Source organism: Gigantopelta aegis, chromosome 9 (assembly GCF_016097555.1).
Source record: "Gigantopelta aegis isolate Gae_Host chromosome 9, Gae_host_genome, whole genome shotgun sequence".
In the NCBI taxonomy this organism is placed as follows: Eukaryota; Metazoa; Mollusca; class Gastropoda; order Neomphalida; family Peltospiridae; genus Gigantopelta; species Gigantopelta aegis.
Genome location: NC_054707.1, coordinates 2,481,416 through 2,509,055, shown reverse-complemented (window position 1 = coordinate 2,509,055; position 27,640 = coordinate 2,481,416). Strand labels below are relative to the sequence as shown.

Below are 27,640 nucleotides of genomic sequence, written 5' to 3'. Positions count from 1 at the left end.
ACTATGACAAAAATTTACCTTCACTAAAGTTGTGACTGATGTCATCCAAGTCCCAAGTTATCTCCCCTTTCTGCCCTCCATTGATGCCTCGGTTTTTACTGTCCAAGAACTTTGTCGAGTCAGACACACCTGTTTAACAGAAGAAGACTTCCATGGAATTAAATGCATGTAACATTCACAATTAATCAAGTGATATTTAAACAGAGAAGCGAAACAAGAGACCTCCCAGCTAATAATACAAAACGGTGGTGCTCATTGTTTCATGTAGTATGTATGAATTCACTCAATCTATCAATGGGGAGGCATTAAATTATTACAGGGGAATACTTAATTACGGCACACACACACCAAGAGATTCCAGCAGATTCTAAGGTGTGGGGGGGGGGGGGGGCAATAATTTTTCAGGGAAACAATGCCCCATGTTCCCCAAATATGTTTTCAATCAATGCCCCCAACACCCACCCACCCCCCCAGCTACGAGTTAGTTGTGCTGGGTGGAAAACTGAAATGATTATTACAGGAGTTAGATTCTAGCCTTGTTGTAATACATGTGAAGGTTACATGGACAAAACAAGTTAGCCACAGTTCAGTTTGCAGTGAAGCTTTCAAATACATACATACATACGTACGTATAACCCAATCATAACCTAGTAAAAATTATATTATTTCAATTTTGACCAAAAGGTCAGTTACTAAGTGTTAGTGTTTTTGCCAAAAATAAATTTTTGGGTATGGCGCTATGAAATTGAATATTTACAATGTGCTAATTGCAACCACAGTTGATAGGGGGTATGGGCGGGGCGGGGGGTGAGGGGGCTCCTCCATAAAGAAAATGGATTACATTTAGGGTTAGAGTTAAGAAAATCATACAATAATGATAAGAATCATTAATTCTGTCAAAAGGTCAACTTAAAAATAAAAAAATCTGCAAAAACATTTGAGTATGGCGCCATACCCATTTTACCCTGTGGCAGAAAGCCTGGTGTTAACACTGGACAACAGAGCACCACTCCACTGACACTAGAAATACCTGCAGGACATAGATCAATCCAATCCATCGCACCCACATCTTCCTTTATGTCCCACGACACGACGAAATGACTGTCCTGCCCCAACACAAACTTGCTCTTGTTCACCGAAAGCTTCGACCGTTCCTGCGGACTGGCCAGGCTCAGGTTCGAGTCACTGTTGCTCCTTTCTCTAAGAGGCAGAGGCTCAGTGTGTGGCGAGTGTCTCGACAAAGGAACAGAAATGTCATCAACAGAAGAATAATCGGGCGTATTATTACTGGCTTCCGCCATTATTCAGCATCCCTACATGATCTGCAGTGGTTTACCCAGTAAAATAAAACCATTCTGTTGTTAAATGTGTTATAAGCATATTTCTGGCATCATCCTCAGAAGCCATGAAAACCAGAAATCATCACTGTTCTCATTTGTAGTCATGTTTTAGCAAAATGGACACCATTCAAGGATGCATTCTTAGTTGCCATAATTTTCAAAAACATGAAGGCACAACAATGTTGATTTCATCTGGAAATAACAAGAAGAGAAAATATTATTTATGTACAAAATAAACAAACAGCCTCTATTAAGCACGACAACACTGTCTATTTGATACACACAATAAAAGTTATATTTTATTTCAAAAATAATATTTTATTTTTATTGTGTTGGTAATCTATATCTGAAGAGACTTGTTACCAAATTTGTCATGTGATCAGAATGGACATTACGTCTTTCAGTGTTCACCAGGCTCCATATTCATAAAGGTACTTAAGTGAATGTATGATACCTAAATACATACTTAAAGTACATAGATAAGTATCATACATTCACTTAGGTCTCACTACACAGATGACTTCCGGGTGAGAGTTCATTCATCACGGTCCACTATAGTTCCTAATTGTGGCATATGTTATGGTTCACATATTCACTTCTAGGAAATGGTGAAGAATTAAAACAATATGTATGTTTAATGGTACCCCTTCTGGCTGTATTTTGCCCATGTTATTTTGTAATATTGTGCATCGACCTTTTGGGACATGGGTATATAGTGCAAGTGACAGCCGGAGTTAATCGGTTTATGAACAACCTGTTCGGACTGGTACTACAGCCGGATGCGGTCATATAGCGAAAAACTGAGACGGAAATGTTCACAATTTTGGAATGAATATAAATGCTTATAAATATAATGTATGTTCGCAATGGTGTATGTTGTTAGTGCCAACAAGAACCCGTTCTATGGGCAATCTTCACTTGAAGTTGGGCAGTTTAACATGGGTTTCAATGGCAGATGACATCTGTGTAGTGAGACCGTATGTATGTTTACGAATATGGAGCCCGGAGTACAAGACTCCATCATATGCGGTCATGTGGGATAGAAAAAGAACACCCGAGATGGGTAGAAGTTTTCACCACCGATGGTGTACTTATTCTATCCCACATGACTGCATATTATGAAGTCTTTTTCTCTCATTCATTCGTTAGAGGGGCGGGATATAGCCCAGTGGTAAAGCACTCGTTCGATGCACAATTGCTATGGGATCGATTCACGTCCAGGGGTGCAGAAATGGAAAATATTTCACTAGCCCGCCAGATCAGAACCAACTAAAACGTACTAGCCCACCAGAATTTCTATTAGTCCGCCACCCTATAGAACAATATATTAATTCTTATTTTTTAACAATATCTTTGTAATAGCATGCCCCCGACCCCCCCTTTAACATTTTCACCAACTTCAGGGACTCAGTTTACGTCCAACTATTTTACCAACCCTCTGAACACAAAACACACAAGTACTAATAACCAAAACATTATTAAGGACACTTGGTAAGTGATAAAGATCACATGGCAAACGAGCAAAATCAAACCCAAAAGCTATTAGTCAAAACTAGGTTTTTTACATTTCTTTCATTTAGATTTACACAATTCAAGTGGCATCCCGCAAGAATTTAACAGAAGAATATATTCAAAACACATCTGTAACATATTTTCAAAGTAAGCAAATCATTTGTAGACTATATCGAAATTACTATCAAATGGAACCATGTTCGTGTTGTTGTTGAGAGGTTTGTTTTGTTTTGTGGGGGGTTTTTTTGGGGGGGGGGGTTGTTTTTTGGTGTTGAGGGGGGGTGTATTTGTTTTTGTATTGTTTTTTGTTGTTGTTTTTAGCTATGACGGCAGATGTATGTATCAGTTGGCGAAAATGGTGTTAGGGTGTTAAAACCTGAAAATGTTTGGTCCGAACATTCACATTATTAAAGGGACATTCCTGAGTTAGCTGCGAATTTTAAGATTTTATCGTTTTATTGTAATTACATATCAAATATATTTTTCTGCATAAAATATTAGTGGCTATATATTAAACGTGTTTCTGATCGTTCTAATAGTTTTACTAGGTTAAATTTCATTTTATTTTTTAAAATATTTGTTTTTTGTACGTACGAAATTATTTGAAGACAAAATCCAGTTTGGGCTTCTTATAAATATTGCGACGACCAGAAACACAATGAATATACAGACACTGATATTCGTAACAAGAAAATATATTTAATATGTAAGTTTAGTCGTAGAAATATTTTATTAGTCGGAAACATCTTACAATGCAGCAAACTCAGGAATGTCCCTTTAATTGCTGAATAATGTAAACAACGCTACGACGTTTTAGCCATACATTTGGCAAGCGGACGAGTACTTTCTGCACCCCTGCCATCGGTGAGCCCTTTGGGCTATTTCTCCTCCAGCCAGTGCACCACAACTGGTATATCAAAGGCTGTGGTATGTACTACCCTGCCTGTGGGATAGTGCATATAAAAGACCCCTTTCTGGTAATCGAAAATAGTAGCCCATGAAGTGGCAACAGCGGGTTTCCTTTCTCAATATCGGAGTCATCCATAACCATATATTTGACACCACTAAAACATAAATAAAATGTTTTGAGTGCGTTGTCAAATAAAACATTTTTTTCCTCTTCTTTTTTTCGTTAAATAGATCATTATTTTACATGAACAGACAAAGATAGTTGAAAAAGTAACTGTTTTATTTGACCATTTTATCATAAATAAACTACACTATCATATTTGCCATGTTTGTTTCATGTATTAAATAAAATTTAACACAACAAAATTAACAAGATAGCTTTTATAATGGAGGTTTTAATAACAAAATATTAATTTAAAACATCATTCCCACCTCACATTAATATGACGTCATATATTACCAACAACATCACATTAAACGCAAGCACGTGATATCCTATCTGAGATAGGAATTTCTTACATAGGTTTCTTTCATGGGCTAGCTCTGTCCTATATACCCGAGGATGAGAGAAAAAGCGAGTCATCACTCCATCTCCCCTTCAAACTTGCATGGAAAGTTTTAAGAATGGCAAATTGATCGCCTTGCAAAAGTAAAGTTTTGTTTTATTTAACGACATCACTGGAGCACATTGATTTTTTATCTTATCATCGGCTATTGGATGTCAAACATATGGTCATTCTGACACTGGGTTTTTTTAGGAAACCCGCTGTTATCACATAGGTTACTCTTTTATGACAAGCAGCAAGGGATATTTTATTTGCACTTCCCATAGGCAGGATAGCCTTTGTTGAACCAGTTATGGATCACTGGTCAATGCAAGTGGTTTACACCTATCCATTGAGCCTTGTGGAACACTCACTCAGGGTTTGGAGTCGATATCTGGATCCCATACCTCGACTGGGATCCGAACCCAGTACCTACCAGCCTGTAGACCGATGGCCTAACCACGACACCACTGAGGCCAGTTGATCGCCTTGCAATACCATTTTTAAACAGATTTGTTCCGAATGCACGTTAAACACTCTGACCTGACCCAATGGCAGTCGACCTCTTATAATTACTGTCACATGAAGGCTATTGTGACCAGACATCAAACGTGATTATTTATAAATATATTTTCCAAATAATTATTATTAAATGAAAAAAAAAAAATATAATAATAATAAAATTCCAGGACTTTCCAAGGGGTTTATTTATTTTTTTCAGGAGTTTTAAGCACTTTCCAGGATGAAAATAAAATTTAAGCCCTTTCCGGGGTTTTCCAGGATGCGTGCGAACCCTGTAACTGATGATTACTGCTTGCTGGTATTTGCTTATTCTGTAATTTCTGAGGGGCGAGACATAGCTCAGTGGTACAGTGCTCGCTTAATGCATGGTCAGTCTGGGATCGATCCCTGTCAGTGGGCCCATTGAGCTACTTCCCGTCACAGCCAGTGCACCACGACTGGTATATCAAAGGCTGTGGTATATGTTATTCTGTCTGTGGGATGGTGCATATAGAAGATCCCTTGCTGTTAATCGGAAAGAGTAGCCCATGAAGTGGTGACAGCAGGTTTCCTCTCTCAATTTCTGTTTGGTCTGTAAGCATGTCTGACGCCATATAACCATAATTAAAATGTGTTGAGTGCGTTGTTAAATAAAAAAATTCTTTCTTTCTGTAATTTCTGACGTGTTTTTTGCTTTTGCATATTCGGAATCGACATCCCCAATTACATATTGTCACAAAAAATCGTAGCTGTGTCCCTAATTGCATCGCTTATAAGTTATACAGAAGGATTTAAATGGTCGTAAGTGAATCACAGATACCAATTTGCACGAAAATAGATGTAACTGACACATACGACTTTCCTCCGATTTGCTTGCTGTCCATTATGTGAAACTAGACTGGTCGTGTGTGGTAGATACACCCTTTTTAAATATAGTTTGTTATATAATTATGTCTGACATAGGTCGTATGTGCCAAATACGACACATATGTATTTTTTGTTACCAGTCTGAAAGAAATTACAAATGCAAAGTACAATAGAGCATACATTACGTCAATATTTTTATTACCATCTGGCAACAGACAAGAATGGTGTCTGTATATATAAATAGGAATTGCAGTAACATTAATATTTGTATGGTTTGCTATTTTATGTGTACCATAATTATAATAATAAACATGTTTTGATGAATTTTCTTGAAAAACAAATATCTATTTTAAAATGTTTTTAATTGAAGCAAAGTTTCCAACATGTAATTTGTATCTGTAGATACAATTTTAATTCATAATGATGTTGTATGTGGCATATACCACCAAAGTGCAAGCATAATCACACTGATTTTGGATGTACTGTGCATGTATTTAATCATATGTTACGGTGATCAAGTTACACTTTTCAGCTGCCTTTGGAGATCAACAGGGTTGCCTTAATGTACATGTAGGCATTATGGATTAACAATATTGCACGTACAAACGTCATTTAAGTTATCCAGGACAAAGTCCAGTGACAAAGAACAGTGTAATCAGACGTAAGGTTAAAAGGCGAATAAAGTGAATGTGGCCTCAACATAAACGATAACAAGATTAATGAACTTTGATTAACTTTACAGTCAACAAATATTTGCAACAGAATATCCCTGTCCTGAGTCAGACCCCCGGATCCTATCGGAGGCCGGACTCAGGATAGATGTTTTCGAAACCCTAGTTAAACCAGTTACTAAGCTAAGCTAAGCAACAGAATGTTGAACGTGAATGTGAACATGACACAACACACACACACACCAAAACATTAGCACTACATAGCACACACAACAGAAGCTGAATATGACATAGCACACACAACATAAGCTGAACATGACATAGCACACACAACATAAGCTGAACATAACATAGCACACACAACATAAGCTGAACATGACAAAGCACACACAACAGAAGATGAACATGACATAGCACACACAACAGGGCATGAACTAACATAGCTCACACAACAGGACCTGAACATGGTATATAGCATACACAACAAAACTTGACACATCAATGACAACAAGACCTCCACATAACATAGCAAAAAGCTGAACATTAGAAAATAATCACCATAGAAAATGAACGTGACATAGCACTTGCGAGAGTTTGTTTTGTTTAACAACACCACTAGAGCACATTGATTAATTAATCATCAGCTATTGGAAGTCAAATTTTGGTAATTATGACTCAGTCATCAGAGGAAACCGGCTACATTTTTCCTAATGCAGAAAAGTATCTTTTATATGCACTTACCCAGGACAGCACAAAACCTGAACATTACTTGGCACACACAACAGAACCTGAACGTGACATAGTACACACAACAGAACCTGAAGAACCTGACAGAACACACATATAACATACCATGATCATGACATAGCACACACAAGAAAACTTGAACATGACATATCACTCACAGCAGATGCAGAAAATACAGAAACCGGAGGATTGCTCGCTTAACACGGAGAGAACACTGCACATAACATAGTCTGGAGATATCACTGAACACACATCATATATAACCTGGAGAGATCTCTGAACACAGTAGAACCCGAAAAGATCACTGAACACACTAGAACCTGGAGAAATCACTGAACACACAATAGAACCTGGAGAGATCACTGGACACACAACAGAACCTGGAGAGGTCACTGAACACAATAGAACTTAGAGATCACCAGACACACAATGGAACCTGGAAAGATCACTGAACACACAATATAACCTGGAGAGATCACTGGACACACAACAGAACCCGGAGAGATCACCAAATACACAACAAAACCAGTAATGTGCACTGAACACACAACAGAACCCGGAGAGTACACCCAATGCACAGCAGAAGCTGTAGGGTTTACTGTTCATTCAATATAACCTGGAGAGAATCCTGCATACTCAACAGGTGGACATGGTATAGTGTTCACTACTTCTGGTTTTGATATTCAGTACACACCCTCATTGGAAATGTAAACATAAACCCTATATCCTTTAAATGAGCTTCACTTCAACCTGGTGTATCCTAAACCAATAAGCTGCTTAACATAGTTTCTTCATTAAAGGATACTAGTTTCAGTTTGCTTAACTATTCTGGTTTGTCTGTTGCACTAGCTGATAAATCAGGTATTCTTGAAACTAGTGAAGTACACCCTGAGGCAGCAGAACCAGGAACTATCTGCAAAAGGACTCCCATGGCGCAAAGAACACGGAAAGAACACTGCACACAACATGACATCAGTTTTCCTGATGACTCATCAGGAATGAATACTTGCCTAGAAAAAGAGGTTTTGTATGGACAAGTCGTCTGGTTCTGATGCACCATCATCAAACAATGAACACGGAGCACTACCACCTGTGACCAGATAAGGTCAAACAAAATCAGGGGTGGGTAAAAGAAAACAAGGATTTCACGAGTCAGAGTAGTTTTTTTTCACGTAATATTTTGTTTAAGTGATGATATTATTAATACGTACTTCTATTTGTATTCCTTTTTTGCTTCTAAATATTTTCTATTTACAAGCTTTCCCCTTTTTAAAAATAAATGTGTAAATGATACATTTAATTTAATCATGAATAACTGTCGTAACTACAACTATTTAAACAAATAACTAAAACACCTAATATGCTATAAATACCGCAAATACACAAAGAAATCGCAAATATGTTCAGCTTTCATTTTCATTAAAACAAATTCGACATTTTAACTACTGATCAAGAAAAACAGTTTTCCTTCATTATCTCGGCTTTTAGGGGCTCCAGAAAGTGTTCGACCTATATCGGGTAGTTCGAATGATCCATTCGGTCAACATCGGATATTTCTGTAACATCAGTTAGAAAGTTGAATTAGATACATATTATATTGATAATTGCAAACTTAAAAATTTCATCAAGGTGCTATATAGCAAAATATCAGAGTGAAAAGATTTATTACAAATTACTCCGATTGTGTGATGCAGAAGCCCTTGTCGGTGTTAATTAAATGTGTGGTTACTAAAGTGATGACAGCTGAGTAACTCGCTCATTGTTTCATTTAAAACTGGTCTTGCAGACATGTTCAGAGTAACTTCATGCCGAGGCCATTTTGTGCACTAATTGTTTGATTGGTATTACAGTTCATCGAACAGGTACTGTAACACTAGCTGTACTTGAAAGATCATTACTGATAGCTGCTTAACACACAACATGACAGGTATGGCAAAGAAAGGATTGCATGATTATTGTTGCGATTCTCCGATTCATCTATAGCTTGTTCTACCTCAATAATTACACTGGTCAACAGCCAAAATGCTTCTGAAGCAAATGTAGTATAATTTGACTAATTCGGCATCACTGATAATGAGAATGATGTTTAAAATTGATTATTAGCTCAACTTTTATAGATACAGTGCTGTGTCAGTACGAGTACAAACACGCACATTCAGGCACATCGTAAACCACACTCACGCTCCCTCAGTATTGTTTCAGCTGTCGAACGAGGTGGTTGTGTTGTTTAAAGCTCTTTATGATTCAGATGCCTCGTATGTGTGTGAACAAGCCAGATAACTTCTGCTACATTTGTGGTGAAGTAACGTTTGTATCGCAGAAGCGCAACATAACTGGTATGGTTAGGAAAGCCTATAACCTATATTTTGGATGCAAGGTTGGAGATCAGGACAAGAAGTGGGCTCCTCACATATGCTGCAACACTTGCGCAACTAATCTTCGCCAGTGGTTGAACAGGAAAAGGAAATATATGCCTTTTGCTGTGCCAATGATCTGGAGAGAGCCAACAGATCATAGCAACAATTGCTATTTCTGCATGATGCCTCCAGTTGGAAAAGGTTTGTCAACAAAGAAAAAACACTATGTGCAGTATCCAAACATTCCACCAGCTATTTGCCCAGTGCCCTATGGAGAAGGACTGCATATTCCAAATGCACCAGAATCATTCTTACTTGAATCAGATGGGAAGAGGAAGAAAATGATGATTGCAGTCCTGGACCTTCGGTGACTAATGACCCAGATTTTGACAAAGAATCCTCCTCTGAACCGCACCTCATAACTCAAAGTGAACTTCATGACTTAGTCAGGGATTTAGAACTCTCCAAGAAGGCTCTCGACTGCAGCAGTGGAATCTCCTAGCAGCTGAAGTCAGAATTTCCAAATTTCGTGACCGTCAACAGCAGTTAGCCCCATTCTTCTTCATGGAAGGTGATATAGTGGCGTGCAACAATATCAATGGTCTGATGGAAGCCCTCAACATAGCTCATGATCCATATGAATGGAGGCTCTTCATCGATTCATCCAAGACGAGTCTTAAAGCTGTTTTGCTGCATAATGTAAATATTAAGCCATCAATTCCATTGGGTTATGCAGCGCATATGAAAGAAACTTATGAAAACATAAAGCAGTTGTTGAAGTGCATAAACTATGACCAACATCAGTGGCAGGTCTGTGGTGATTTGAAGGTTGTTGCTCTTCTGATGGGTTTGCAGGGAGGATATACAAAATACTGCTGCTTTCTTTGTGAATGGAACAGCCGCGCAAAGAATTTCCACTATGTCAAGAAAGATTGGCCACTCCGTCCACCATTGGAGCCTGGGAAGAAAAACATTCAGCATCCACCACTTGTTGAATCAAGCAAGCAAGATATTGTTACCACCCTTACATATAAAACTGGGCCTCATGAAGAATTTTGTCGAAGCCATGGACAAAACAGATACGGCTTTCAAGTACCTCACTTCTAAATTTCCCAGATTATGTGATGCCAAGATAAAGGAGGGTGTTTTTATTGGTCCTCAGATTCGTGAACTTCTTAGAGATATTGAGTTTAGCTCTGCACTGCGTGGCAAGGAGAAGGCTGCGTGGGAGGCATTCAAATTAGTAGCAACAAGATTTCTAGGAAACGAAAAAGCAGAGAACTACAGAGAGTTGGTAGAAAACCTCCTCAAGTCATATAAATGCATGGGATGTAACATGTCACGTAAGATCCATTTTTTGGATTCGCATCTAGATTTCTTTTCATTGAACTGTGGAGCAGTAAGTGACGAGCACGGTGAGCGGTTTCACCAAGATATCTCATCCATGGAGAAACGATACCAAGGCAAATGGAGCCCAGCAATGCTAGCAGACTATTGCTGGACAGTGACACGAGATGTTCCATTTAATACCTACAAACGACAAGCCAAAAAGCGTAGGGTAGACAGATTAAGGAGTAAACTATGCAGTAATTCCTAGTAATCATTACATAAAGCCGAGCAGATGACCTAATCTGGTGAAATAACAAAGAACATATGATAAACAGCAAAATTTCTCATTCCATGACTGAAAATCTTCCATGTACACCATATAATATATGCTTTATGTGATAATATTAATAAATAATGAACACAACATACCTCGTTTATCTTTGAAACAATAGCCAACTAGCAATTTTAATTGTGATATTTGAAAGCAGCACATCAGAATACATAAGAAATAGCTCATTTAATCTCAGAAGCAGACAACTTTTGAAAAATTGTTGACCAGTGTTATAATCCTAAGGTTGTAATAACCAAGCAAGCGTGGCAATTGTTGGTCCTTTTCGGTGGTTTTCCATTTTATATTTCATGGATCACCAGTTCGAGGGAAATATTGCTAATAACACAGACAGGACCGATAATTTAGTTCGAGCGAAGGCTTATAGTCGACCCTGGATGTGCTCGACCCATCATCAGTTAATATAAGGGTTTACAGAATAAAAGACTTGGGACTTTGTATTTGATTCGAGCGTTGCGGTGTGATCGACCCTTCCGAGGTCGAGCCAACGAGATTCTACTGTATATATATATAAAAAAAGACCACATTTATTAGCTAGCAATATCAATGCGATCAGTTCACTTGAAGAAGATACATATACAGTATGTAAAAATAATCAAACTTTCAAATTTTAAAATTCTTTTTCTACTATCTTGTTATCTTTATTAAAATAATATTTGTACTTTGTCTGGTTTACTAATATGAATGCACATGATTCTTTCTCAATTAAATACAATAAGTTAATACAATTTTACGATAATAATAGTAATACTAATAATCAGACATGTCACCTAAAGTGGGAGATAGAGCTTAAAAACACTTAACATTCACATTGGGAAGGGGGTTAAGGTGGGTATTTACAAAATAGACTTAACTGCAACATTTGACCAAAAACATTTCACTATCCGTCAAACATGGGAATGGTAGTTATTTACTAGCCCAACATTGAATATCACTAGCCATGGGAGTGGGTCTACCATATCTAGAAGCCCTGATTAAAAAATAAGAATTCAACACGTGTGCAACATAACAGACACCAATGTAGCCAAAAGTCGTCTGAACTCGCCTAGTTAACTTAACCTAGCAGTAGCAAGAAGTCGAAGTTAATATTTTGGATCTAATCAGATATCAAAAACAAAATCACACAACAGATGTGAAAACACAGTAAGTTTGTTAAGTGTTATAGCTGTTAGCAGCTCACTCAACACCGTGTGGGTCCCTGTTTCACTTTGGCGCCAGACTATATACACAATATACATCCATGCAGGTCGTCCTGTTTGAAACACTTGACCAGGCAAGTGTTGTTCAGTTCTTAGCTAAACCTATTTTAGTAATGTCAAAAAAATTATTATTAGTTACATACTACTAAATTAATGAAACTATTCAATTTTTTTGATTAAATTTTATCAGTGGAAGTAGTACTGTATTTCACTGGTGTAGGAAGCGTGGGGTGCAAGGTGGGCAAGTGCCCCCGCTTTGAAGTAGCAGCGATTGTTTTTATATATTTATACATTTTTTGGCACCTTCCTATAGCGACCACCAAGCAAAGGGCCGCAACTCTAAACGCTTTTTATCATGTCGCCAAAAACACGACCCCGAATACCTACATGTCGATTACGGCTTTACAGTCATTAACGGCCGACTTAATCGTTAAACATCGGTAGTGTTCGTAAACTAGAATGATGAATAAATTGGTTTACGTTAGTCTAGCATCTTAGTTGCAAATTAAAAGTGGAAAAAATATTTTTCCAAATATAGGTTATCAATTTGTAACCCTTTATCAGCCATAAACACCATTTATATTCATATGTTATTATGTGCAGTATTTTAAAGAACCGATTTATGTCACTAACATAAATATAAACCACTGGAAGTAAAAGAATTGATTTATTAAAGTAATTATGATTGACCGGGATTTTTATACCAAGGGACATAACTTTTGAATTTCTCGCCACTAATTTTAAGATTGTTTCTTTCATAGCGCACACAGAATCTCAAACTTGCATACATATTGCTATTATAAACAAGACTGATTGATGCCAAAAATAAAATAAATAAATTGCAAACAAGATTTAATAAGCATAAATCATTTCCAGTCTAGATTTTGCCTAATATTTGACTAAATAACAGTTATGGCTAAAGGTTTTCAGTGTCACAGTGGTAAACCAAAAGTATAAATGTAATACATAAACATGACAATTTGGTATATTTACAATGTGAAAATGAAAGACAAGTATGTACTTAAACTATACATTAAAAAAAGGTATTGCAATTTGTTCACATATGAATATTTATAGTTCACATTTATTTACCTGTAAATTAATTTTCACCGAGTCCAAAACACTCCATACTAACGTCTCAATGCTTTCTTTATGTCATATTAAAAATACTCTACACCAAATAATTGGTTCCCTACCCTGGGTTTCTGCTAGAGGGTACGCAGGTAGAGGGTACAATTACATGTATGCACTAAAAAATCTCGGAAATTAATGGATATGTTTTGTTTTAATTTTTTGATAGATTATAGTAAGATAATTGCTGTTTAAAATTTGTAAAAGTGCATTAAATAAAATGGGGGGGGGGGGGGTATACAGTCTCTAGTGAGGGATACAAACTAGATTTTAATTTTTATATCATCTTTATTTATGTGGAGTAGTGAAAATTTTAAACATACATTTTTGTCTTCAAGTGTGGGATGGAGAACAAGCCCCTAGGCCCGCCCTGCCCCTCACACACACACCCCACCCCATCCCAGTTCCTACGGGCCTGATGTATTTTATATTAATAAATACAAAGACTACACAATGATATTGTCTACAGGACATATCATGTGTAAAGTGATTGTCACTGAATCACCCATCAGTGTTAGACATTTTTCATTGAGAAGCACAGTGCTCACTTCTATTTTGGATTCTGTCAGTATTCTCGTTATACTATAACTACTCCTGAATATCATATGTTTTTGTTAATTTTACTTAAAGCTGCCGTATAAACATACACATATTCATGAAATTGCACATGCGTGTGCATGTTATTGCATACATGTACATCTGATGATGGGTTTTTTTGAGTCGGTAGTCCCAAGTGTCTATCTGCTGCCAATCAAAACATTGGGGAAAAAATGGGTTAAGTTTAGAGTTAGGGTTAACAAAATCATACAGTAATGATACATGTAAGAGTAATTAATTCTGTGAAAAAGATAACGTTAAAAAAATACTCTGCAAAACAATTTGGGTATGGCGCCAGGTACCCATTTCACTCTCTGGCAGAAATCCTGCTGTTCTAATAAATTAATTTAACAGTGGTGCACTGCATCATTCAGTGGTCCGAAAAAATCTCCGATATGATTTACTAGTAATAACTTTCCTAATCCCATCAGACATGTAACACAGACTGGCAAAAAACAAACAAAAAAACCCTGGATAAATCCGTGAATAAATACATGTATATAACTGGTTTTTGGTCAAACCGAAGTTGCAAAATTGATGCCGCGACGCACTTTGCGTTTTGGGTTTTTGTCTTCTTTTCTTAAAGCATGGATTGGACAGAAAAGGTGGCTATATACTTCTTCTTTTTTTTAATGTCCTCTTCCTCTACTTGGTTCCTTCTGTTGTGCTGTCGGCATGTGCTCTGTATGAATATCTATTATAAACTACCCGGGTATTTATAGATAATGACCATTCTTCGTGGCCTAATGTTGAGTGTGATATATATGAATATCTTACAAATATTCCTGAGGATTACCTGTAGTAGGAAAACCATGACAAATCACTCGAAGCATACAACCAGATGTATGTGTGTGTATGTGTGTGTGTGTGTGTGTGTGTGTGTGTGAAAATATGTATATAAAAAAGGTAAAATATAACTTGTGCATCTTCACCCACCCCACCCCCAATCACTTGAGGAAGGGAACCCCAAGAGATTGTGCCCCCTACACAAATACACTCCAGATACCGTTCCCACAGGCATGTACTGCTACATTATGAAACCCACAATTCCGATGTTATCATCTTCACAGCTGAAGTAATGCCATTACAAAAGTTAAAAGATGCCCAACATCGTCCCTGAGAAAACTAGATATAGTATTGCCTTTTTTGTAAACTGTCCGTTTTTATGAGGATCTTCATTTTAATTTGTTCCAACATGCTCAGTTATGTTGTAAATTTTGTTTTTGTTTTTACCTAATTTAGAGAAGTTATGTATTTTAATGTCAGAGCCTAACCTTGCATTTGTAACAGCCAAAACCTGTTTTTTATATTATACATCGTAGAGACACAATAGTATTATTATTTTAATTGTACATACTTCTATTATTTAACTATACTCTTTCATAATCCCATAAGGAATGGCTTATGTACTTTTACGTGTGTTTTATTTAGTAAATATGTTATGTACATGAGGTGAGATGTTAATAAAGTATCTGTTTGTCTATATTGTGACAGCACACTGCACCTGTATGGCTGGGTTAAGTTAATACCAGGCCTTGCATTTTAAGGTGTGCGGGTGCGATCGCACTCGTACAGCGCACATAATTTTAATCTGGCGAGTGTGAAAAATAACGCATGTTACATGTAACAAATAATTTTGTATATTGATTGCCACTATTTACCGTATGTAGCTGATAGAAAGATCTGTTTAATAATACCAGAAAAAAACCCGTTACGAGAGCGGTTGCATCCATGCACGATTTTAATATATATGACTGGTATTTATCTTTGTTATAAATACAAATTGGAAAACACAGGTTTAATAGACATTTTTGAAGACGTACCAATCCGATCAAAACTTCTTTGCCTATTTAATTTATTATTAATTAGAAACAGTCCACTTTTGTAAGGTAATAGATCACAACATCTGATAAGGATAACTCATTTATACTGTTCATATGGTTATGACAAAAAGAGAAAAGGAACTGAATTAAATAGTGGCTTCTGTAGCCTACACAAATGAACTCGTTACGGAAATAGCAAAGTCGGTAAAATTGTCTCAATTAGCCTACCAAGCTTACGAGAGGTCCCGAAAATAGCAATCGTGTAATCTTACACTTTCTTCAAAAAAAAAATCCAAATAAAATAAATGAAATTTAGACAATAATAACAAGAAGGAAAAGAAATGATAATAGGTATGTAGGAATAAGACTAGGTATTTTTTTTACATCTATTATTTTTCTTTTATTATCTTTAAAAAAAAATCCAAATAAAACTCCATTTAAATATTTTTATTTCAGCCAGAGGTTAATGAATGTGCATATGTTATTTATATATGTATATATGTACACACTATAGTAACAATAATCAATGATCATTTCCAACTATGTAATTTTTGTTTCGTTTGTTAGAAAGTCAAAGACTATGTGACTGGAACATAATTTGATGCGCAGTACTCTGTGGAATATTGACCAATCAGAGCCATCGGGGTCAGATTATTTTTACTCTTGGAATTCTGCATGCATGTATACGCTGGTCTACTTGATAACTTATTACGCATTGATGATGGTGTCTAAAATTATGGGTTTTTTTTATTACCTTTATTATGGCATCCCACATTTGGAATAAAATCTAGATCAATGTCAGAGCCGTTAGTAACTTGTAGCGGTAGGTCAAATGACGTGTTACAAAATGTTAAAATAAGTCAGACTACACTAATGAATCAAGCATAAAATTAGAAGAAAACATTATTGGTTTAATGGTTAATTTTTGCAACATATGTCTCTGCATTTACATGTACCAATTACTTCATAAATTAATAATGCTTGGTTTGCACTCGCCTTAGCATTTTGATGAGTGCGATTTGTCACTCACCTAAACGTTTTGAGGTAACTCCCATACAAATAACGGTTTGTTTTCACCCAGTCCTGTAGGAATTTAGTGAGTATGGTAGGTTATGCATTTTTGGTTTGTGTGTCCATTTGTTGCACTATTTTGATTGAAAAATGGTTGAAACATAGTGCCACAAGTTTTTAATACCAGCTATATATATAGGATACCGTATGTAACAATATTTGGACATAGAAAGAGCCACACTTTCTATGTCCCTTAGGACTAGTATATTTGATAACAAAATTTTACAAATTGAACCTAGTGTATAGTTTGGAACATTTCCGAATTAATGCAGATTATGTGACTTAATATGGCTCTCATTTCTCATTTCAATTTTCATATTAATATTAATCAGGGCTAGCTCTGCCACTTGCAGAAGGAGATAACCATATTGAGTTTTTAGATTTGCGGGTGTTATTGTCTGTTTGATCCCGCAAATGTTTCATCAAATAGACAATAACACCTGCAAATTTAAAAACTCAATATGGTTATGCCCATTGTAAACTGAATTGTTTTTCTACAGAAATGACGGAAAGAGTACCGTATTTTCCCCCACTATTGGGGTATTGAATTAACCATATGAACTGGGTATTGCATTAAACACTACAAACGATGTAGAGCTAGGCCTGGATTCGAACTCCAGACCATCGGGACTGTAGCCGACCACTGTATCCACTCGACCATGCAGTGGATCAACAAGTGAAACTGCATTTTAATACTTATAAATCTCATAGGGTGTATTTTGACGGAATGAACCGAACGTGTACGGAATAAAACGAAGATTTAGTCCCATGATGCCTCATTCTGTCTTCTGTGCTATATTTCTTCCAAAAGCACCATCAAAAGCACCCGTGTGGAAGAAATTTTATACAGAATAGTCAAAATGTCTAATTTTTCAAAGGCAAAACATAGCGATACTGGATTACGAAATATAAACTTCATGTTGGTTTTACAGAACAAATTGTTTTAAAATATATTGTATATAACTATCGCTAACCCTAACCCTAACCTTAAACTAATTCCAAGAAATATTTCTTTAAAATAGAGGGGGGCGCAAAATACGGTACTTTTGCCGAAATGACTGTATATTTGGTATTTCTTGAAAAATATCTGGCTACAATCTAACTGTAGCCCCTTGAATCGTCAACTTCGCCTATTCCAATTGCTAATGACATCATTAGCTTTCCGGATGTTATTGTCTATTTGATCCGGGAAAAATAATGTAATTAACCAATCACAATACAGAACACACTCGCCATCAGTTTACTTTTTTTTTTAGATAATAATATTATTAAGCATGTTATACTAGGTTAATTTGCCTGAAACCACAACACAAATTATGGAAATGGTACACTTCATTAAATCAAAGTTATCTTGAATTTCACGAAATGACCAAAACTAAAGTTACCACACCGTATCACACGTCTGTCGAACATAGTAAAAGCCCAACCCACTTTCTATCTTGTGTGTGCACATCGCTTCAGTCATTCGATTACTTTCTAATTTATAGTGTGTGTTTACCTTTATCTCTTTAACTTCACACGACATGCATATAATCACGTGTTGGCATGTTCACACTAGCTGATAAAGAAACAAAAAAGGAGGTACTAGCACATGTAAAACACTACAATAAATGCCAAATATAAATGTTAATCCATTTGCAAGTTTCTCCTTTCTGAAAAAGGGATAATTACCTTGCTTCCTCTTCCGGTTTAAACGATACTAATAACTAATCAACACTACCAATTTGGGGGTACATTCCACCTTCGACAGAGCACATTATATAGAAGGAATGAAATGTTTTATTTAACAATGCATTCAACACGTTTTATTTACGATTATATGGCGTCGGACATATGGTTAAGGACCACACAGATATTGAGGGAGGAAACCCGCTGTCGCCACTTCATGGGCTAATATTTTCGATTAGCAGCAAGGGATCTTTTATATGCACCATCCCATAGACAGGATATAACATACCACGGCCTTTGATGTACCAGTCGTGGTGCACTGGCTGGAGCACATTATATAGAGTTTAGTCCAAGCTCCAAATCCTATTTTAAAGATATATCTGACACGGAAATCTCCAAAAGGTTACTATACATTCTTCAATTCAATGTCATCACCTGAAACTATTCACTAAAAATGTTATTGGTCTTTAAAAAAAAAACCCCAAAAAACCCAATAATTATTTAATTTTAGTTTTAACCATCATTGTTAATACGTTAGTGATAAATTCATATAGAATTTTAATCAAATGCATTAGAATATTCTAGTATCTAAGCTGTTTAATCTATACTGTCAACCATAAATAATATGTTAAACTAAAACAAAACAAATCAAAAACAAAATCACATAACCCCCAAACATTAATCCCCAAATTCCTATTAACAGAGCTGTGAACCCGTAGAAGCTTCACCGCTTGAGATTCAACCTAAAGATGATGTCCAAGTCGGGGTTTAGACGACGCCCTGGTAGAGAGTTCACTTGTGGGTGAAGGCCCTCTCTGCGCCAAAAAACTATTCTTAAAACTGCTTATTAAATATAAACGGTTAGCAATAGTTTTCACTAGTGATATATTTATGTTATATTTTCATGACCAACATTGTTTTGTTTTTTTTGTTTTTTTTTAGATGTTCTGACACAGATTAGGCCTAGTTAGGTATTCATTAACATCACGTTTACAATGTAGCAAAAACACTGTTTAGGCATTGATCCTTTCGTTATATATATCATGTTCATGACATTAAACAAGAACGTGTGTTGTGTGTGTGTTCTTCTTGAACGAGAGAGCGTGATTTTGAACACAACAAGCCAACATGAACGTGATTGTCACGACAAAAACGTAAGAGTTGATATGTCTGTATTAATTCTAACGATGCACCTCCATGCACGTCTTTTAGCAGCGTCACAGGTCTCATAGAATACAGGTCGGGCGGGACGTAGCCCAGTGGTAAAGGCGTCAGCCTGATGAGCTGTCGGTCTAGGATCGATCACTGTCGGTGGGCCCATTGGACTACGTCTCGTTCCAGCCAATGCACTACGACTGGTATATCAAAAGTTGTGGTATGTATGTGCTATCATGTCTGTGGGATGGTGCATATAAAAGATCCCTTGCTACTAATGAAAACATGTAGTAGGTTTCCTATCTATGACTGTATCAAAAATGGCCATATGATTGACATCCAATAGCCGATGATTAATAAAACAATGTGCTCTAGTGGTGTCGTTGAACAAAGCAAACTTTAAACTCATACAGGATGCCAAGGGCATACTTGTTATCGATACCATTTATCTTACAATTCGTTGTTTGAAAACGTATCAAACTCGCTTTCACTCATTAGGTATATTTTAAAACAACTTGCTGTAAGATAAATGGTATCTAACGGCTATTCTCGCTCCAGCCAGTGCACCACGACTGGTACGTCAAAGGTTGTGATATGTGCTATCCTGTCTATGAGATGGTGTATATAAAAGATCCCTTGCTGCTAATCGAAAAGAGTAGCCCATAAAGTGGCGACAGCGGGTTTCCTCTCTCAATATCTTTGTGATCCTTAACCATATGTCCGACGCCATATAACCGTAAATAAAATGTGTTGAGTGCGTCGTTAAATAAAACATTTCCTTCCTTTTGGGGCAGGACGTAGCCAGTGGTAAAGCGCTCGCTCGATGCGCGCTCGGTCTGGGATCGATACCCGTCGGTGGGCCCATTGAGCTATTTCTCATTCCAGCCAGTGCACCACGACTGGCATATCAAAGGCCGTGGTATGTACTATCCTGTCTGTGGGATGGTGCATATAAAATATTCCTTGCTGCTAATCAAAAAGAGTAGCCCATGAAGTGGCGACAGCGGGTTTCCTCTGTGGCCCTTAACCATAATGTCCGACGTCATATAACCGTAAATAAAATGTGTTGAGTGCATTGTTAAATAAACTATCCTTCCTTCCTTCTAACGGCCTCCCTAATAACTGGCCTCTCCGCCCCCTCCCCACCCCCGCTAAAATTCCTGAACACGCGCCTGCTGTAAGTTTCGACGCCTGTGAATACCATGTCTTTTATAAGTTAATTGTTTGTCATTACTATGAAGTTATGATTCATTTATGATGCATCGCTACAAAAAAAAAAAAAAATAAAAAAAAAAATGTAACAGATTTCTTTTTGTCAGTTAGTAATGAACTGGCCACACTAGCTTTTTGGGGTGGCACCAAATGACTCGTTTCTACACAGCTGTTCCTTTGATATGAAATGTATGATGTGATAACGATGTTAAAACTCTTTAGATGAAAGGGATGAGCAGCATAATATTATACAAATGTTTTGTCATTTTGAATATGTTATGGTTTTGTTGTTCAGATTTCAATGCTGTATGTTTGGGTTGGTCGCCCGTCTGCACAATACAAGACAAATGTAAAACGTTTTGACAGTATCACGAGGTTTTTTTTTTCAAATACTTCTACGTGTCATATATGTATCAACTACTTTTGCATGGCATTATATATGTATCAAAGAAAGTTAAAGTTTTGACCAATATTTATTTTTTCGTGAAATTCGCATTTTGTTTTTAATGTGCTCCATCCCAACATACAAGCAATAATGAATAAATAACTAACCTTGTCTACAGGCTGGTAGGTATTGGGTTCGGATCCCAGTCGAGGCATGGGATTTTTAATCCAGATACCGCCTCCAAACCCTGAGTGAGTGCTCCGCAAGGCTCAATGGGTAGGTGTAAACCACTTGCACCGACCAGTGATCCATAACTGGTTCAACAAAGGCCATGGTTTGTGCTATCCTGCATGTGGGAAGCGCAAATAAAAGATCCCTTGCTGCTTATCGCAAAAGAGTAGCCTATGTGGCGACAGCGGGTTTCCTCTAAAAAACAGTGTCAGAATGACCATATCTTTAACGTTCAATAGCCGATGATAAGATAAAAAATCAATGTGCTCTAGTGGCGTTGTTAAAAAAAAAAAACTTTACTTTTTTTGTATACAATACACCGCGGTTCAGTAATCATAAAACAATAATGAACAAACAACTGACCTTGTATACAACAATACACCGGTCCAGTAATCACACAAACAATAATGAATACACAACTAACCTTGTATACAACAATACACCGGTCTTCAGTTATAAAAGGTGCGGGGTCTAGCTCAGTCGGTAGAGTGCTTGCATGAGGTGCATGGGTCGGAGGATCAAATCCCCTCGGTGGATTCATTGTCAGATTGTTTTTGTCCCATCCCAGCCAATGCCCAACGACTGGTAAACGGCTGTGGTATATTCTTCCCTGTCTGTGGGAAAGTGCATATAAATGATCCCTTGCTGGTAATGGAAAATAATTAGCGGATTTCCTCTAAGAATGTATCTGAGAATGACCAAATGTTTGACATCCAGTAGCCTATGATTAGTAAATCAGTGTGATTTAGTGGTGTCGTTAAACAAAACAAACTTTACCTTTAATTCCAATAATAAAGGAAAGCTTGCCTGGCTTCCCTGTTTCAAAACATTTATTTTTTATTTAATTATTTATTTTATTTTTTAAAACGACCACTATTACCAGGCAGTCTTTTATTATCCCTTTTTACGGTACAGTTACATTCATAAAGAATAGAATAGTCAGATTTTTAGAAGCTTACTTAGACTTAAAGTCGCAGTGCGTAGTTTGGACCAGTAAAAACGGACACTGAGTTTGGTTAATCTACAAACCTGTAACGCATCTGGATAAAGTTAAAATAGAATGATACAAGAGTCTGTGACGTTGAAATACCCTTAAAACTAGATTAGAACTCGTCCCCATAACCGTTACTTCTCAGACGCATGTGCGTTTTTAAAAGTATGAAAAATGCATTTTGAGGTATTAAAAGCACCAGGATGACCAGAGGTTGGACTTAGGACAGAAGGGGGAAATCTAACTAATAGTCTATAAAGAAAGTGGTATACATTCAAACATTCTTCTTTGTCTTCAGTCTTCTCATAAGCATACAAGACAAAGGGGTGGGGGTGCAGAAGGGCAACTGCCCCCCCCCCCCCCCCCTCCGAGCTGAAGCAAATCCTCAAATTCATGCCAAACAAAATAGTTAAATGAGAAAAGTGAGCTCCTGCTGGTAGCGTGACGGAAACGGGGCATCTTCTTCGTGTCAGCTTCTTTTTACTGGCACGGAGGAAAAGGCTGTTAGGTCAGTTGGTTTGTTGCTGAGCACAAGGCCAGCCTTTGTTGTGAGGAGGTAGTACCGCCAATCAGCTGTGATCCTCTGAAGTTCCTGACTGAGGAACTGAAAGAACTCGTCTTTATTTTCATAATCTTGGGCTCTCTTTGGAAGAGGTATCTTGGCTGAGACTCGTTTTCAGCGCCTGTAGTCTCACCGCAATTGGCACGAGTATGGGACTTGAGACTGTATACGTGTCCAAACTGCGTCCACTCTCGTGGTGCTGTCCGTCATCTTGCTCTGCAGTTATGGCAGCAGGTGCATCCGTGTGTACTCCCCAAACACTGGGGTTTGATGATGTATATCACTGCCGCCATATCGAGAACAAGCACAGAAGCCTCTTTGACTGCTGGAGAGCGCTATCGATGACACATGCATGATAGACATCCAGTAATACTTGGTTTAGACTTTGCATGTAGACTTTGGAAATGGCCTTGACCATGTTATTTGACCATGAAAACTTTATTAAAACACAAATTCGACCTCAGAAAATTATTTACTATGACTAGAAATCTGTACAATGAATTCCTTGGTGTCGAAATCATAGATAGAGAGTCAAAGATAATTTTTTTACGTGGCTCAGTTCCGGAGTTATGGTCAATTGTAGCTAGAACGGCGGCCATTTTGCCAACCATATTGGAATTTTGACTATAGGACTAGAGTGAGGTGTCCAATAACTGAAAAAATTAATTGCCTGGAGTCGAAAACATAGGTCTAAAGACTAAGTTCCAGAGTTATGGCCGTTTTCTGCTGAAAATTACATTTGACCTTGAAAATGACATTAAAACAAACAAATGACTTGAGAAATGGACTCCTTACACGAAATATCCCAATGGGCCCACCGACGGGGATCGATCCTAGACCGACCGCGCATCAAGCGAACGCTTTACCACTGGGTTACGTCCCGCCCCTTAATACAATGGTGTCACCTAATTTATGTTAAACACACCCTGTCTGTTTTGCTTTGTTCGTGACTTATATAAGACATGCGCATCATCATCATCATCAGCTCGATCATTTTAGCGTGTGAGAAAGCAGATCTAACAGTATACGGAAGAATCCATTCACTAAAACAAGGTAATCTTACTTTTCTATTTCAATTTGCCGATCCTATCTATTTATCTATCTGTCTATCTATTTATCTATGTCTGTCTGTCTGTCTGTCTGTCTGTCTGTCTGTCTGTCTCTCCCTGTCTGTCTCTCTCTCTCTCTCTCTCTCTCTCTCTCTCTCTCTCTCTCTCTCTCTCTCTCTCTCTCTCTCTCTCTCTCTCTCTCTCTCTCTCTCTCTCTATATATATATATATATATATATACTGTACCATGATTATAGCCTTAAGTAGCCACTCGGAGTTTCATGTCTTCAAACGATCGACCGGCCTCGGTGGCGTCGTGGTTAGGCCATCGGTCTACAGGCTGGTAGGTACTGGGTTCGGATCCCAGTCGAGGCATGGGATTTTTAATCCAGATACCGACTCCAAACCCTGAGTGAGTGCTCTGCAAAGCACAATGGGTAGGTGTAAACCACTTGCACCGACCAGTGATCCATAACTGGTTCAACAAAGACCATGGTTTGTGCTATCCTGCATGTGGGAAGCGCAAATAAAAGATCCCTTGCTGCTTATCGTAAAAGAGTAGCCTATGTGGCGACAGCGGGTTTCCTCTAAAAAAAACAGTGTCAGAATGACCATATCTTTGACGTCCAATAGCCGATGATAAGATAAAAAATAAATCAATGTGCTCTAGTGGCGTCGTTAAATAAAACAAACTTTACTTTCAAACGATCGTCGCATGACTGAACGTTCCATGGGAGGGGACCAGACGAACTAAAACACGTCCAATTGACAGCTGCATGATTCTGCAAGAAAGGTTTTGATTCGTGGACATGAGCTCCAACTGGCTGGTGTTAGATCCACATGTAATAGTGGAGCTAATTTTAATTAGATTGGTACGAAAACATTTATTTTAGGAAATAAAATGAAATTTAAACTAGTACAAATATTAGAACGATCAGAAACACGTTTAATATATAGTCACTAATATTGTATGCGGAAAAATATATTTGCTATGTAATTACAATCAAGAAAAAATCTCTCTTAGTCGATAACATCTTAAAAAGTGCAGCAAACTCAGGAATGTTCCTTTAAGCTATATCATTTATACTAATTAATTAATTACTTGAATAAAGCTGAATGCATCTTTGTGTGGCCAAGGAGCCCTAGCCTATAAAAATCATGTTACATTTGTTTTGTCTTCTGTGTGTGTACGTGTGTAAAGTGCGTATTGTGTTTGTGCGTGTATGTTTTGTGGAGTGTAGATATGGGCGGGAGGGGGGAGGGGAAAGGACGTAGCCCAGCGGTAAAGCACTCGCCTGATGTGCGGTCGGGTTAGGATCGATCCCCGTCGGTGGGCCCATTGGGCTGTTTCTCGTTTTCCTCTCTAATACTAAATGTAAAAATTACCAAATGTTTGACATCCAATAGCCAATGATTCATAAATTAGATAAATCATCTTAGGACCTTTACATATATGGAGACTATTATAGCATTTCTGGAAGGCGAGAAAAAGATTTTTAAAATTCGACATTATTATCCCTCTTTTGAGCATATACCATCTACATATTTTGAATTTACCATAGTTTGACACCCAGCAGCCAATGTATTTTTCGTGCTCGGGTGTCGTTAAACATTCATTCGTTCATTTTATGGCCATCTGTTGATCTTAAATATATGAATACTATTCGGTTATAACCGTTCTGGAAGTAGGGGAAATGATTTTTAAAATTAGGCATATTTCCCCGTTATGGGGCCCACCCTTCAGGGCCCTGGAGGTCGGTCTTGAATAGGTTTCTTACACATCCGTTGATGAGAACCTCGTTCGTTATTTGTAATAACACATACTTGTTAACACACATACGTACGTGTGTTAACAATTTCAAGACATACGAGTGGCTGCTCCTGGGTGATGACCAGGTCACCAATGCCATACAACCAATGAAAAACCAGCACGATCGAAATCGACTACCCTGTGACGTATAGTTAACCTGACAATTATTTGTCTGTGACGCGTAAGTTAGCTACAAGTGCAAAGGCTGTAAATAACTTTTAATCGAAAAGATGTTAAAATTTACTTAAAACCTGGTTTTTGAGGATAAGTAGAATAATACAGGTGTGTCCTTTAGATAACACTTAAATACATTTTAAAGCAATTCGTTGTAAGATAAATGGTATCTAACGGCCGTTCATGTATTGACGGTTATATGGCGTCAGACATATGGTTAAGGACCACACAGATATTGAGAGAGGAAACCCGCTGTTGTCACTTCATAGGCTACTCTTTTCGATTAGCAGCAAGGGATCTTTTATATGCAAACCACGGCCTTTGATATACCAGTCGTGGTGCACTGGCTGCAACGAGAAATATCCTAATAGGCCCACCGACGGGGATCGATCCCACACCGACCGCGCATCGAGCGAGCGCCTTACCACTGGGCTACGTCCCAAACATGAATAAATTAACCTTTGAATATATTAAGGCTATTCGGTTATATCATTTCTGGAAGAAGAGAAGATTTCTTTTAATTGGCTTGACCCCCCCCCCCCCCCCCCCCCACCCCACCCCACCATGTTAGGCCCTGTCCTCAAATCCCTAGCGGTGGTCAGAATGAAACCTTCTATTGACCTTTACATATATTAAAACTATTCGGTTATGGCATTTCTGGAAGTAGAGAAGATTTTGTTTTAATTAGTCTTTAATTTCCCCCTTTTGGGTCCCGCCCTCGGGCCCTTAGGGGATCAGGATGACCACATTTACAAATTTGTTTCTCCGCATGACATGAAAGTTCCCATAAAATTCGGTTAGAACTGGTAAAGTAGTTTTGAGAAGACCTTGACGAAATTACAGTTTAAATGCATTTCTCTATGCAACTGTAGTATATTAGCTTCAACCCCACCCCGCGTCAAATTGGGGACCTAACATTAATGGCATTAACAAATTAGATAAACCATCAGTTGACCTTTTCCTTTTTAGCCCCTTGGTAGGCGTACGGGCTCCCATTTTTTGTAGGGGGCATGCTGGTTTTTGCCCGAATTTATACGAAAATGCTCGAATCTGGAAAACAATTTTTTTCATATTAGCATTTAGCCATTAATGTCAAACAGCTATATAGGGTTCCAAACGAATCACGGATTACAACTAATTTTGAAGTAGAATAATGGAAATATATTGTAAAAAGTCTCCGGTTAGCACATTTTACCCGAATGTCTCCATCACTTGTATCCTAATTTGATTTTTAGCTCCAGTTGCCCCTCTGTCCCCTGTCTCGTACGATTATGGTCAGGATAAAAAAAAAAAAAAAAAAAAAAATTGTTTCTCACAAAACTTGGTTTGAATTGGTCAAGTAGTTTTGGAGAACGTGAAAAGTATAGGCCTGCGGATGACGCACGACGCATTACGCCGGGGAAAAACGGATCACAATAGGTATAAAAGAGACTGTGCCCCCTCCTCCGCCACCAC

The 27,640-nt window shown here is 37.6% G+C and overlaps 1 protein-coding gene across 2 annotated transcripts in view; it reads right to left on the bottom strand.

Moving 5' to 3' along the window:
- The window catches only part of LOC121381365 (E3 ubiquitin-protein ligase HECW2-like), a 66,585-nt gene extending 48,007 nt beyond the window's left edge, over nucleotides 1–18,578 (bottom strand). For both annotated transcript variants that reach the window (XM_041510650.1, XM_041510651.1), the window contains exons 1-3: nucleotides 18,447–18,578; nucleotides 1,031–1,532; nucleotides 19–129 (exon numbers count right to left, since the gene is read on the bottom strand). In XM_041510650.1, the coding sequence (XP_041366584.1) occupies nucleotides 19–129; nucleotides 1,031–1,301 (382 nt within the window). In that variant the 5' untranslated portion in view covers nucleotides 1,302–1,532; nucleotides 18,447–18,578. The remainder of the gene's footprint in view (nucleotides 1–18; nucleotides 130–1,030; nucleotides 1,533–18,446) is intronic.
- Nucleotides 18,579–27,640: the final 9,062 nt, after the last annotated feature.